The sequence below is a fragment of the Salminus brasiliensis genome, chromosome 22, assembly GCF_030463535.1.
Source record: "Salminus brasiliensis chromosome 22, fSalBra1.hap2, whole genome shotgun sequence".
Lineage (NCBI taxonomy): Eukaryota > Metazoa > Chordata > Actinopteri > Characiformes > Bryconidae > Salminus > Salminus brasiliensis.
Window position 1 is genome coordinate 1,274,594 of NC_132899.1, and position 14,377 is coordinate 1,288,970.

Sequence of the window (14,377 nt, forward strand, 5' to 3'; positions counted from 1 at the left end):
TTATATAGAGTTAATTACAGGTAGACACTCTCACTGACCACTGACTCTATGTTTATTTGGTTTTATTCTAATGTTATATAGAGTTAATTACAGGTAGACGCTCTCACTGACCACTGACTCTATGTTTATTTGGGTTTATTCTAATGTTATATAGAGTTAATTACAGGTAGACACTCACTGACCACTGACTTTATGTTTATTTGGGTTTATTCTAATGTTATATAGAGTTAATTACAGGTAGACACTCACTGACCACTGACTTTATGTTTATTTGGGTTTAGAGTTTATTACACTCACTGCCGCTGCTGCCTTGTCGTAGCCATCAGGGTTGACTGAGGGTAGCAGGTGGATGCGGGTTTCCTCCACCAGATGTCGTATCCGTGGGTTACCGGACAGGTACTCCTGACACAGGAACTGCATCAGCAACAGCAGCAGCTCCCTGCCCAACACCTCATTACCATGGGAACCCGCTGTGTACCGGAACTCCGGCTCACCTGAAGGGGGCGGGGGGCATAGAGGGTTCGGCTCTTTCAATAAATCATGCTGGCAAGAGTGCTCTGATGAGTCAGGCTAACACTGTGCTCAGAAACCTGGAGTGTCCTGTGCCGGAGCCGCTAATGGGCTGTATCTGCAGACGTGGGGGCTTACAGCAAGCTTCATGGCCAATAACACAAATTCACACAGAGTTTTCCTCCTACTCCAAACATAGTCAATCAGTCAGAACATGCTCGCTGTCTGGAGACTGCTGCTTTAGTTCTACTCTGGAGCCTCGAGGCTAATCCACACAGAAATCTGATATTTAGCCATAAAGGACTGGGCATACACTACAATATATATGGGAAATACACATATTTTAATTGTATATATTTACTATACTATATATATACTTAAGAACAATATATATATAGTACTAAAGTACAGCCTCTATATTTAAATATTTATTTATATATTTACATAAAAGTTTATACATTTTTAAAAAGACTTTCATTGAAAGTTAAAAAGGTGCAAGGTTTTTGTGTAACAGCAATGATTTTATATTATAATAATCAAATATTGGTACATACAATGGGAAAAAAAAGTATTTAGTCAGTCACCAATTGTGCAAGTTCTCCCACTTAAAAAGATGAGAGAGGCTGTAATTGACATCATAGGTAGACTCAACTATGAGAGACAAAATGAGAAAAACAATCAGAAAATCACATTGTCTGATTTTTAAAGAATTTAAATTTCCTCCACTCATTACCTGTATTAATGGCACCTGTTTGAACTGGTTAACAGTATAAAAGACACCTGCCCACAACCTCAAACAGTCCCACTCCAAACTCCACTATGGTGAAGAACAAAGAGCTGTGGAAGGACACGAGAAACAGACCTGTAGACCTGCACCAGGCTGGAAGACTGAATCTGCAATAGGCAGCAGCTTGGTGTGAAGAAATCTACTGTGGAGCAATAATCAGAAAATGGGAGACCTACAAGACCACTGCTAATCTCCCTCCATCAGGGGCTCCACGCAAGATCTCAGCCCGTGGGGTCAAAATGATCACAAGAACGGTGAGCAAAAATCCCAGAACCACACGGGGGGACCTAGTGAATGACCTGCAGAAAGCTGGACCACCGTTACAAAGGCTACCGTCAGTAACACACTACGCCACCAGGGACTCAGATCCTGCAGTGCCAGACGTGTTCCCCTGCTTCAGCCAGTACATATCCGGTCTGTCTGAAGTTTGCTAGAGAGCATTTGGATGTTCTGGAAGAGTTTTGGGAGAATGTCTGATGGTCAGATGAAACCAAAGTAGAACTGTTTGGTACAAACACAACTCGCTGTGATTGGAGGAGAGTGAATGCTGAGCTGCATCCAAAGAACACCATACCAACTGTGAAGCATGGGGGCGGCAACATCATGCTTTGGGGCTGTTTCTCTGCAAAGGGACTAAGACGACTGGTCCGTGTACATGAAAGAATGAATGGGGCTGTGTATTGTGAGATTTTAAGTGCAAACCTCCTTCCATCAGCAAGGGCATTGAAGATGAAACGTGGCTGGGTCTTTCAGCATGACAATGATCCCAAGCACACTGCCAGGGCAACAAAGGAGTGGCTTCGTAAGAAGCATTTCAAGGTCCTGGAGTGGCCCAGCCAGTCTCCAGATCTCAACCCCATAGAAAAGCTTTGGAGGGAGTTGAAAGTCTGTGTTGCCCGCAGACAGCCCCAAAACATCACTGCTCTGGAGGAGATCTGCATGGAGATATACCAGCAACGGTGTGAGCCAACCTTGTGAAGACTTACAGAAAACATTTGACCTCTGTCATTGCCAACAAAGGATATATAACAAAGTATTGAAATGAACTTTAGTTATTGACCAAATACTTATTTTCCACCATTATTTGCAAATAAATTCTTTAAAAATCAGACAGTGTGATTTTCAGAATTTATTTCTCATTTTGGTAAAGGTGCACGTATTTGTCACTGTACAGTGTGGACTGTACAGCGAAATGTGTCCTCCGCATTTAACCCATCTGGTAGTGAACACACACTCACACACACACACACACGTGTTAGGGGCAGTGAGTACACACACACACACACACAGCGGTGGGCAGCCAACTCCAGCGCCCGGGAAGCAGAGAGGGTAAAGGGCCTTGCTCAAGGGCCCAACAGTGGCAGCTTGCAGAGCCCGGGAATCGAACCCACAACCCTGTTATCGACAGCCCGGCACTCTAACCGCTGAGCCACCACTGCCCACAGTGTCTCTCATAGTTGAGATCTACCTATGATTTCAATTACAGGCCTCTCATCTTTTTAAGTGGGAGAACTTGCACAATTTGTGACTGACTAAATACTTTTTTTCCCCAATGTATAGGTATTAAACATATAAACATCAATTATTGTTGCTGTGTATATGTGCATATGTTTATAGTGTATATGTTATATGTTTACAGCCAATATAAAAAGTTAAATCACACAGAGCACACATTTTAATATATGCCTAATATATGCTGTATATGAATAAAGGGATTCTTTGTATCTGATATATTCATGTATCAAATTTCCATATGAGAATGTAGAATATGGAAGCTTAAGCCAATACCCCACCAATCACACTACCTGCATGCCAAATCATACTGTAGAAACAACCAAAATTCAGGCAGGTCAAAATCAACTACTATCATGTTCTAGATAACAGAGTCATATAGTGTCAGAAACTATACAAGCAAGTCTACAAGAGATTACTGAACATCTTCACATGGTTTGAGGAGAGTGTGTGATGATTAGGCCTGCAGTTAGCACCATGCTAATTGGTGTACATAAGCTTATATTACTTGTCAGCTAAACTAAAGAAGCACCGAACATGACTTGGATGATTGACTACATTTGGGATCATTTGAGTTAATCAATTTCTGTCTTTTAGAAATTTCATTTGTTTTTCACTGATCTAAAGCAATCTGTGCTAATTAACCCCTTAGACTCTCTCTGTCAGCCCAGACCTCATCACTCTCTAAATTACTCACACAATTAGTATCAGATTCACACACCCCACAATAAAATGCTCTGGGACTCCATAAGCCAATACCAGACCATTTCCAAATATTTCATTACAGTTTCTACTTTAGGGTTAAAATCTAAATTAAAATCCCATAGATCAAAGGGTTAATAACTCACCCAGCTCATGCTCCCCTGGATTATCCGAGATCTCAATAGCATAGAGCTTCTGGCCGCTGTAGCTCTTGCCGATGTTGTAGATGCGAGTTATGTTCGGACACATTTCGTTAACCACCTTCATTAACTGTAATTAAAACATCACACAGGACGGTTGTTAAAGCCAGCACAATCCCCATCCCATCACAGAAAATATGAGCCCTCAGTCCTGCAGTTCATTTTAAATACACTAAATAATGAAAACCTCAAATTACAGACTTCCACCAATAGGAACTTAGATAGATGAAATGATCAACAGTTGGATAAAGTGATGGATGGATTTGTCAGATAGCTGTCATTCTCTTCCAATAGCTTCCTGTATAATTAATATGTGCTCAATACAAACCAATTAAAATACACATCTTAATGAGCAGATGCCTACTAATGATCAATTGCCAGGACCTGTTCAGGTGTGAAAATGGGTGTGCTATATCAAAGAAACCTCAAATTAGAGGCCTCCATTAATACAAAGAAAATCTTAACTAGACATTTAGATTAATGGATGGATGGAAGGATGAACTAAGTATGAGTGGGTGGGTTTAGGAACTGATGGATGGTTGAGTGGATGATGGAAGAACTAATGGATGTATGAATGGATAGATGGATAAATGAATTGATGAATGGTTGGGTGGATGGATCAATGGACAGATTAAATAATAGATGGATCAACCAATGGATGGATGGATGAATAGACAGACAGACAGACAATCTATACAATTACAGTGTCAAAGTCCAGTTAGCTTTATTTATAATACATGTTTAAAGACATTTGCCAACAAATAATAAAGAAAGTTGTAATGGTAATTGAATTAGTTCAAATGAATCATACATAGATGAATAAATAAAACAACAAAATTTTAAACAAAACCACAAGGCAGATTAGCATATCACCCAATTCAGTAAACCTTTAGAAGACTCTGATTCCTGCAAAGAAAAAAGAAATGAAAGATGAAAATGTTTATAACGTTAATAACGTCTACTGGAAGGAAGAAAGAAGGGCTCCATAGTTTTGGAAGCCCAAACTCGAAAAGGTTGACTGCTTTGTAATCTCAACTGAGACCAAAAGAATTAATAACAGCTGGATTAAAGACCTTAAAACTCTGGAAGTGGGAAACCGGCAAAGAAATCAGAAACGTAACACAGGCAAAGTTGTCAGGATGGTAGAAACACTTCCTGGTACCAGTTAAAAGCCTAGCCACTGGGTTTTGGACGAGTTGCAAATGAGACAGGGTAGACTGACCAAGACCCCATAAAAAGGGAGGTATAATAATCAACGCATGAGGAAACAACAGCAGTTTCCATTACAGGGCAGCTTTATGATCTTACATAGAAAAACTATGGTGGCTGAAAAAGCCCAACAATCGCTGCAAAACGCTGTTGGGAGCATGGGTAGCAAACTGCTAACTTAATGGGATATTCGAGCGCCGCCAGAGTGAGTTCTCCCACACTGAGTGCCTCCAAACAGCAGGACAGTGGTGCCCAATGCGTCACTGACGACGTCTCCATTGAGAGGTACAGAGCAATCGACACTCCACTGTGGAGCAGCTGACCTCTATAATGCACACCTTCCATCACCCAAATACAGCCCATACCATAACGTCTCACTCGGGTCCTCCCAGCCAAGAGTGGCTATTCCCACTACTAGGTAGGTGGTCATAATGTTCTGATATTACTACGTATACCAACCAACCTGTTCATGCTCTGTGTTCTCACTGGAGTCAGTCTGTCTGCCCTTTTAATATGGATGCACGTATGAAATACTTGAATCCATACAGACCAGCACCGTACAGCCCCAATAACATAAACTACCCAGACAGCTGGAACCACATTCTGGGGTGGATTCTTACTTTCTGGGCCTGAATTGTCCACCTCTGGATTTACACCATCTGTTAAAGGCTGGTCAATAGCAGAAAACAGAAGCAGGGACTTGAGTCACTTAATAGAAGAGGAGAGTGGCCTAATGAACCTCCGATCACATCAGCAGTCAGTGGCTACACAGGATTGATGAAATGACACCACCGATCAGAAACATCTGCTGATTGCGTTCGTTACAAAAGCAGTGCTGATGAAACCGAGCTCCATCCTGGAAATCCAACATCTGCTCAAGTAAAAGCTGAGCATGCTGGGAAACAACAGGGCAAGCTGTTAAATCAGCCCCCGTCATTAATTATAGATTTGGATGTTTTGTTTATTCGTGTGCCAGCTGCTTGTACGGTAATTAATCACAGCACGAGGAAAAGGACTGTAATTAAGCTCTGGTTGAACCCGGATTCCTGCACTGTACATCATTTCTCACAGATCTGCTTTTCCTGACTGAACATGTGGACAAGCAGCGACTTTATTATTAGCCTAGCGGGCTAATCAGCCTGGCTTTAGGCTAAAGTCAATGGGAAAAGGGTTCGGTAAACAATTTGTTGATGTTTACTTTTTTTTTTTCAAGGCACAGTCAACATATGTGATATTATAGATAACTATTAACAGATTAATATATCTTATAATATATATTAACAGATTATATATAACTATTAACACAGTGTTGTGATTTGTAGTATTGATGACCAGCAAAATATTATAAACTTAGCATTCATGAAAAATTAGATGCTAACAGATGTTTTAGATTCAAGTAAGTTTGTATATTTATATTTTTTTACATTTAGATGATTACATTTAAATACTTGATTTAGTGCTTCATTGATTTTAGCATTGGATGCAAGATCATTAATATAGTATTGAAGATTTCTTAAATTTGCTGTTTTTCATTTTCCTCCAGAATGTAAATCTGTCCGTGGTTTATTATACTGTATTAGACTTTTATGAGAAATTGACCAATAGAAATGCTCCAAAATGACCTGAACAAAGTTCTTCTGTCTATTGTCTTCCATTGAAAGTTCAGAAGTTTCTCCTGTTATACTGTAAAGCTGCCGTTTTTAGGTCTGAAAGGTTTGTGGGGACTTTTGTGAATAAGAGATTATTCTGCTTTTCTGTTGATTTTGGAACAAACAGGAACATTAAGACCTCTGGAGATGGACTTGTAGCTTTGAGGTTGCCCACACTTCTCCACAGTGTTTGGTTCCCACAGTCCAGATAATTCCTTCTTCGTCTTTCTATCTCCACGCTCAGTCCGGTACACAGACTCAATGACTGGGTCAACGTTTCTCCATTTAAACTGGTTGATCCTGTGATTGACCAACAGGTCATTGATGACGAGTGGTACAGAGCATTTGACACTCTCTTGTGGAGCAGCTGACCTCTATAATGCACACCTTCCATCACCCAAATACAGTCCATACCACAACGTCTCACTAGGGTCATCCCAGCCAAAAGTGGCTATTCCCACTGGGTCAACTTTTCTCCATTTACACTGGTTGAACCTGTGATTTTTCTCTGGTTTGGAGTTTTTCCACTGCAAACAACATTTTCTGAAAGAAGTGTAGGGGTGCCAATATTTTTGGCCATGACTGTAGATGCAGACATATTTAGGACTTGTCTGGAGCCCTGTAGACAGTAGAGTACAGTACGGTAGTGTAATCAGCCAGGATCAAACCTGGCCGATGCCTTCAGCTCGCTTGCTCTGGCCACATTCCATGGCTCTATCTGAGAGCTTCCCCAGCAGGGCCCTGCAGCAGCCCATTTTACTTTGAGTCGAGAAAAGATAAGAGTTTTCCACTCTCAGAGACAGCGAGAGAGACAGTGAGAGCGAGAGACAGTGAGTTACAGCGTCAGGTCAGACTGGAGAGTCAAGGAGAGGTACAGCTTTCCCATGCATATAGAGTGCTTAATTTCTCTGGTTTGCCAGAAATCTAAAGGGACAAGGGTTCTCTTCAGTGATTTCCCCGAAGGCACTGGGGTACTCAAACGATGTATCACATATTCCAAATGTCACAGAGAGCATTGCTAACAGAAACTGTCCACCGCTAAGAAGCAGAATAAGTGGCGTATAAAAGTTCTCTGTCATAAAATGTACGCTCAATTAGTCCAAACTTCCTGTCTGCTGTGGTGGGGTTTGAAAATGTGAGGCCCCTGTCCGGCTACTACAGCGAGCACTCTATGCTAATGACTCTGAAGGTCACCCTGGGGAAAGTCAAAGTCTTTCTAATACTTTTTAGCGCTCTCTATAATCATTATCCACAGTCCAGTGATCACTCTGGACTGGGACGAATGGGTGATGGAGAGCTGCGGTCAGGACGGCAGCAGCTGCCAGGTGCTTTCGTATTCAGGAGGGTGAGCTGCAGAGGTTTACGGCCAGGGTTCAGAGGACCTCGCGGACATTCACTTCTGCATTTTATCACCATCACACAGGATAATTAGGATTGTTATTCACAGCACCTTCCTCTCTACAAACCACAGCAGCCAACCAGAGGCTCTGAGTGTACGGAGTACGCCCTTCAGAAACCGAGCAGAATGGCCTCCAGTTCACTAATACCCGCCTCCTTCAAATCCCACTGAAGACATCCTACGGGGTTGAAGTCAGGCGACTGTGACGGCCACTGTCACAGACATTTCCAGGACTTCTTCTGGACTTTGAGATATGCTTGGGATTCAGGCATTGTCCGGTTGGAAACTCAGAAGGCATGATGTTTCTCCTAGGATTTCCAGATACTTGATTAAATCCATCTTGCCGTCTCTCCACTCGCTGCAGTTTTCCAGTGTCAGAGGAAGCAAAGCAGCCTATAGTATCACGAGCCACCGCCATGCGAAATCCAAATGTTCATTTCATCAGAGAACCCCCCTATAATTAAAAAAATCTAAGTGCCTCACCTTCCCTGGCACAAACATGGCCGGATCTACAGTACTGGTGGCTTAGGTAAATCCCCAGGGATACAAAATCGCTGTTTGATTGGTTTGAATGATCTATTAGCACAGATACTAATAATCTCACCCTGAATATTCAATAAAAACACAATTCGTTTCACTTTGTGTGGCTTTATGTCTCAGAAATAATGATACATCACTTTACACCATCCTCTAAAGGCAGAAGCTCCAGATCTCCTCAGAACAGATAAAGCAGCTGAACATAAATCCAGTAAAAAGGAGAAACAAGAGCTTCTCATTCTGAAGAAAGAAAGTAGTGAGATCTTGTCGGTGAGCTAGTCTGAAGAACAGAGCTCGGTTCCTCCAGGGTTCTCCTGGACGCCCCCCAGTCCAGCCAGCACAGCGTGGAGGATGTGTTCACCTCCATCAGCAGCAGCAGCAGCAGCTCACCTGATTTACCATCATTAAGCCCTGATTTACCACCAAACCAGGTGTTGATCTGAGGAGAACTCTAAATAATACTAGACTCCATGAGAGAGGAGAACTTTGGAGATGTTCTAATGTGAGATAACCACCTGGAAGTCCCTACCTGTGTGTTTACAGTCGTTCTGATTTGGTGTAAAGGTTCAGTCAGTATGAGTTATAACATGGTGGTGGGTGGAGGTGTCAGTAACATCCTTTACCTGCCTCATTTCCTTGTAGCTGTGATGTCTGAAGTCCAGGTTGTCTGTGGTGGTGATCTCATTTCGTCTGTGGTAGTAATTGTTGGGATCTGTGAAGCACAGGCCACATTTCTCACTGCTTTAACAACTCACTACTTTACAGCACCAACACAGCCATTAGTCAAAAGTTTTAGAACACCCCCTGTGCTCGGCCCAGGCAGGCCTTCTTTTCTTATCTTAGCTCCGACTCTCTTACTGCCCCTCCATCTTCAGTCACACCTGCAGCTCCAGTCTTCTCTTCACAGCTGAAACTGAGACTCGCTCCAGTGTTGAGCTGTTTTAGGTGGGTGTCTGATGTATGAGGTTGCTTGGTGGTTTCTATGCTGTTCCAAGCGGTTGCTTTGCTGTTGCTAAGTGTTTTTTATGGTATCCATAGTAATTGCTAAGGGGATACTAAGCGGTTGCTTTATTATTCCAAGGAGTTGCTATTGTATCCCAAATTGTTGCTGCCAGGTGGTTGCTATGGGGTTACAAGGTGTTGTCATGTGAGCTGCCGATCACACAAGTAGCTGGTGACTCTCAGAAACTGGTCTTCGGATGCTGGTGTGGGTTTGAGTGGGTCAATCCTCCTCTCCTCCTGTAGCAGACCTCTTCAGTTCTCTCCAGTTTCCAGGAGTCTTCTGATGGTGTAAGAGACGGTGCTCCCCACACTCTGGCTTCATCTGGAGATCCTCTACAGTAAAGAGGTCCACTGGTAAGCGTTAGAAGCTCGGATCGGATCTGTAGCTATGTGTCCCAATTCAGGGGTTGCATCCTTTGCAGGCTGTATTTGAAGGCTGATTGTGTCACAGTAGTGAGACGAGGCCTTTTCCATGCCAACAGGTGCCATGCCATCACTAGCCCTGGGACATATCCCAAGATCCATTGCGTGCTGGTGAGCCATCAAGGTCGCTAGGTGAATGGAGCATTGTTATGTGACTCAGCGATAGGGGCATCACCTTCACCAAACCCTCCGCAGAGCAGACCGTCTCATTTTGGTTCGGCCTTCGCGGCCTACGCAGGCTTCAGATACTGCATCCTTTGAAGGCTGCAGCCCCTTCATTGGGACACAGCTTGCATTTCTGATTTCAGGGTCTTTTTCTAGTCATTATGAGAGCAGTCTGAATGTGCAGGGTTGTGGTAATACTGCAGTAGAGATGCAGAAACACCGTCTGCTCAACATTGCTTTAACAGTTAATTGTCTGGATCAATCTACAAAGCTTACTTACTTCCACTCCTACAGACCAGCTGGAGGTTCCTAACCATTGACTTGTTTCTGAGAAAAGCTGCTTTTTGTCTCCTTAAAAGTTTAAAAAAGCTTAAAAACCTTTCTACCATATCAGGGTGTTCGCTGAACCCGAAAAGCCTCAATATTATTCAAACTGGGGGTGAATTTTGGGGTGCTCTAAAACTTTTGACTAGTAGCGTAGCTCTTTTTCTCTTTTGGCTTCTCACCTGGCATGGGGCATCCCAGGATCTCCACCCTCATGCAGATGCTGCCGCTGCTGAACCAGGAGCGAGGGTTGATTCTGATGTAGCGAGCCACCACAGGCTTGGGGAAGGTGTTCAGCACTGGGATCTCCTTCTCCTTATTGCCAATGAACAGCTACTGAGGCAAACAGAGGGCACCACACACATACACACTTCATTAATTACCCTGAACTGTCAGACACACACTGGATTCCCCAGTAAACTCACTGTGTTGCAGAAATGCTCCAAAATGACTCAGAATATATATATATATATATATATATATATATATATATATATATATATATATATATATATATTTACATTGACTTCCTTTAAAAGTCCTGTAAAGCTTCTGCTTATGAGAAATGAGGTTTTTGCATGACAGCGACAGCATGCTCCAGTGTGACACTGTTGATCATTTCCATTTGTGTTAGAATATCCCTCATCCTGTAGCGTCAGCACCTGTTAAAATCAGCATGGGAACCTCTGATAGACTGAAAGATTTAACACTGTCGATTTAAGTGGAGCACCTGAGCCATGATGAGTCTTTCAGGCCTGTGCATATATTTATATATATTTATATATATATATATATATATATATTTCCAGGCTGCTACTGTGCAGCCACGGCTTTGACATGAGGAACAGCCTCTCCTCTCCTAGTTTTATCTTCAGAGAAGAACCAGAAGCAGTAATCCCTCTAATTCCAAGGACACACTTTCTTTAACACCACGTTTAGAGCCATAATTCAGTCTGCAGAGCTGGCACTTACTCAATACAACACACTTATGGAGCACACACCACACCACGCCAGGGTCAAGCATTCATCAGATGCTCTCTAACTAATGCCCTTTTCACTAAACCTGACCCGAGTGACCTCCCCAGCTGTAGAACTGAGCTTGAGTGCTGATCCTTCTTTTATCAGTGTACTGATCAATAGGCTATCCGCTCTCGGAATAATTCAGACCATTCGGACCTCCGTTTCCAGCTTCGGTGCAGTGTTGTTGATGTTTACAGTCATGCAATTAGCTCTGCAAATGAGTGCAGCTGCATGTCTAATCACTAATTCGGTCCAATCAGCAAACACCTACATCTGGACTGTCTGATGCTGAAAAACTGCGCTACAGAGCCTGCATCTGTCATTAATCACAGTCCAGAGGATGCAATATGCTAATGAGCTTTGTAACCAATCACAGAGCTTGCTTCTCTCTACTCCTGTCGACACAGCAATAGTACGACTAGCATTAGCTCTTAGACTCCAGGTAGGCCATTCTCACTTTTATAGTACGACTAGCATTAGCTCTTAGACTCCAGGTCGGCCATTCTCACTTTTATAGTACGACTAGCATTAGCTCTTAGACTCCAGGTAGGCCATTCTCACTTTTATAGTACGACTAGCATTAGCTCTTAGACTCCAGGTAGGCCATTCTCACTTTTATAGTACGACTAGCATTAGCTCTTAGACTCCAGGTAGGCCATTCTCCCTTTTATAGTACGACTAGCATTAGCTCTTAGACTCCAGGTAGGCCATTCTCCCTTTTATAGTACGACTAGCATTAGCTCTTAGACTCCAGGTAGGCCATTCTCACTTTTATAGTACGACTAGCATTAGCTCTTAGACTCCAGGTAGGCCATTCTCACTTTTATAGTACGACTAGCATTAGCTCTTAGACTCCAGGTAGGCCATTCTCACTTTTATAGTACGACTAGCATTAGCTCTTAGACTCCAGGTAGGCCATTCTCACTTTTATAGTACGACTAGCATTAGCTCTTAGACTCCAGGTAGGCCATTCTCACTTTTATAGTACGACTAGCATTAGCTCTTAGACTCCAGGTAGGCCATTCTCACTTTTATAGTACGGCTAGCATTAGCTCTTAGACTCCAGGTCGGCCATTCTCACTTTTATAGTACGACTAGCATTAGCTCTTAGACTCCAGGTAGGCCATTCTCACTTTTATAGTACGACTAGCATTAGCTCTTAGACTCCAGGTAGGCCATTCTCACTTTTATAGTACGACTAGCATTAGCTCTTAGACTCCAGGTAGGCCATTCTCACTTTTATAGTACGACTAGCATTAGCTCTTAGACTCCAGGTAGGCCATTCTCACTTTTATAGTACGACTAGCATTAGCTCTTAGACTCCAGGTAGGCCATTCTCACTTTTATAGTACGACTAGCATTAGCTCTTAGACTCCAGGTAGGCTATTCTCCCTTTTCCAAGACAACTAGCACTGATTTTAGTCTCCAGGCAGGTAATTTTCTCTTTTCTAGTGTAAATTCTGGGCTGGACATTCTCCATTATTCAGCTCTTCTCCTGTTGACCTCCAGGTAGGCCATTCTCCTTTCTACAGGGTGGCCCAGCATTTTTTAAAGCATTTTCAGCCTGGCTTCCATATTCTTCAGGAGTAGGAGTTGCGTTTATCCTTGGAAGGCTCTCTGTTGTTATGTACATGTTGGGGTTGTAAATAAAGGGGTCCAGACTGTGATGTAACAGTTTTGGGGGGTGAGGATTGGCCAGTTTTACAGCTGTTGGATGTTCTTCTGAATGAGCAGCAGTAGTATGGTTTGAGGTTGGTGGTTTTTCACCTCTGTCTACTGAACTCTCATTATTCAACCATGACCAGATAAACACAGTTTAACACTGTAGAGCCTCATTTACCAGCCACTGTTCCAAACGAGAGGTATTTCTGTACCCCCCCAAAAAAGTTTAATCATTGCACATCATTCATTCTTCACAACATGTTGCATATAATCCAGCAACACATCTACAGAGCATTGTGAAGAGCAGTGTGTACATCCCATTACTTCATAACCTATACCAGTTCTATATTGGAACAGTGCAGTAGTGTGTGTGTAGTGTCTGCTAACGTGTATTCTGTATAGTACTGTATAGTACAGTCACCGTATTCATGCATATTCAGCAGCTCTAGTCCGGTCTGAGTGTAGTGTTGTGCATCAGAGCCGCTCACCAGGTCTCTGGAGCCGTTCTTTAACGTCACCCAGCTGTGAGAGTCGTTGCTGATCTGCACTCGGTAAGACGTCACCCAGTCACTCCTACAAAAACCCAAAGAAGGTGGAGAACATCAGGCACTGAGGTGTCACCTACTCCATCATCCAGGACTGAGTTTAGCTCTGGAGCTCATGTAGTTAGTACATAATGGAAGCTTATTCCCACCAATTGTAAAGCATGGTGCTAACAACAGGCCTGAACCATCACAGGAGGTGTTCAGCCATCTCTAACAGACTTGCTCATGCAGTGTCTGATACTGTATGACACTGTAGCCATATTTATTTGAAGACTGTCTTCAAAGGGACTTTAATAAACATATTTATGAAGAATATCTGTGTATTTATGAACTGCCTCCTGTTCATGATACAATTTAATGAACACCTGCCAGATTCACATTGGGAAGTTTAAAATACAAATATCCACACGCTATATGGACAAAAGTATTGGGACACCTGCTCATTCATTGTATGCAGTAAAACCCAGAAAACATGTCATGGATTAGGGCTGGCAGTCCTAATTTAATTAGTCGAAGTCTCGAGTCTCCATCTCTATTCTACACTGCATGGACAAAAGTATTGGGACACCTGCTTATTCAGTGTTTCTTCTGAAGTCAAGGGTATTAATTATTGTATTATTTGTATATTGTATATTAATTAATTATTGTAATTATTATTGTAATTATTAATTATTGTATAATTTGTATTATTACTACTGTCCAGAGAAGAAGACTTTCTACTAGATTTTGGA

At 42.5% G+C, this 14,377-nt stretch overlaps 1 protein-coding gene across 1 annotated transcript in view; it reads right to left on the reverse strand.

Moving 5' to 3' along the window:
* Positions 1 to 14,377, reverse strand: part of cpxm2 (carboxypeptidase X (M14 family), member 2) — a 59,631-nt gene that overhangs the window by 5,294 nt on the left and 39,960 nt on the right. Inside the window, exons 5-9 of the mRNA XM_072667902.1 lie at positions 13,590 to 13,674; positions 10,602 to 10,752; positions 9,129 to 9,217; positions 3,658 to 3,781; positions 298 to 494 (exon numbers count right to left, since the gene is read on the reverse strand). Coding sequence (XP_072524003.1) covers positions 298 to 494; positions 3,658 to 3,781; positions 9,129 to 9,217; positions 10,602 to 10,752; positions 13,590 to 13,674 — 646 coding nt within the window. The remainder of the gene's footprint in view (positions 1 to 297; positions 495 to 3,657; positions 3,782 to 9,128; positions 9,218 to 10,601; positions 10,753 to 13,589; positions 13,675 to 14,377) is intronic.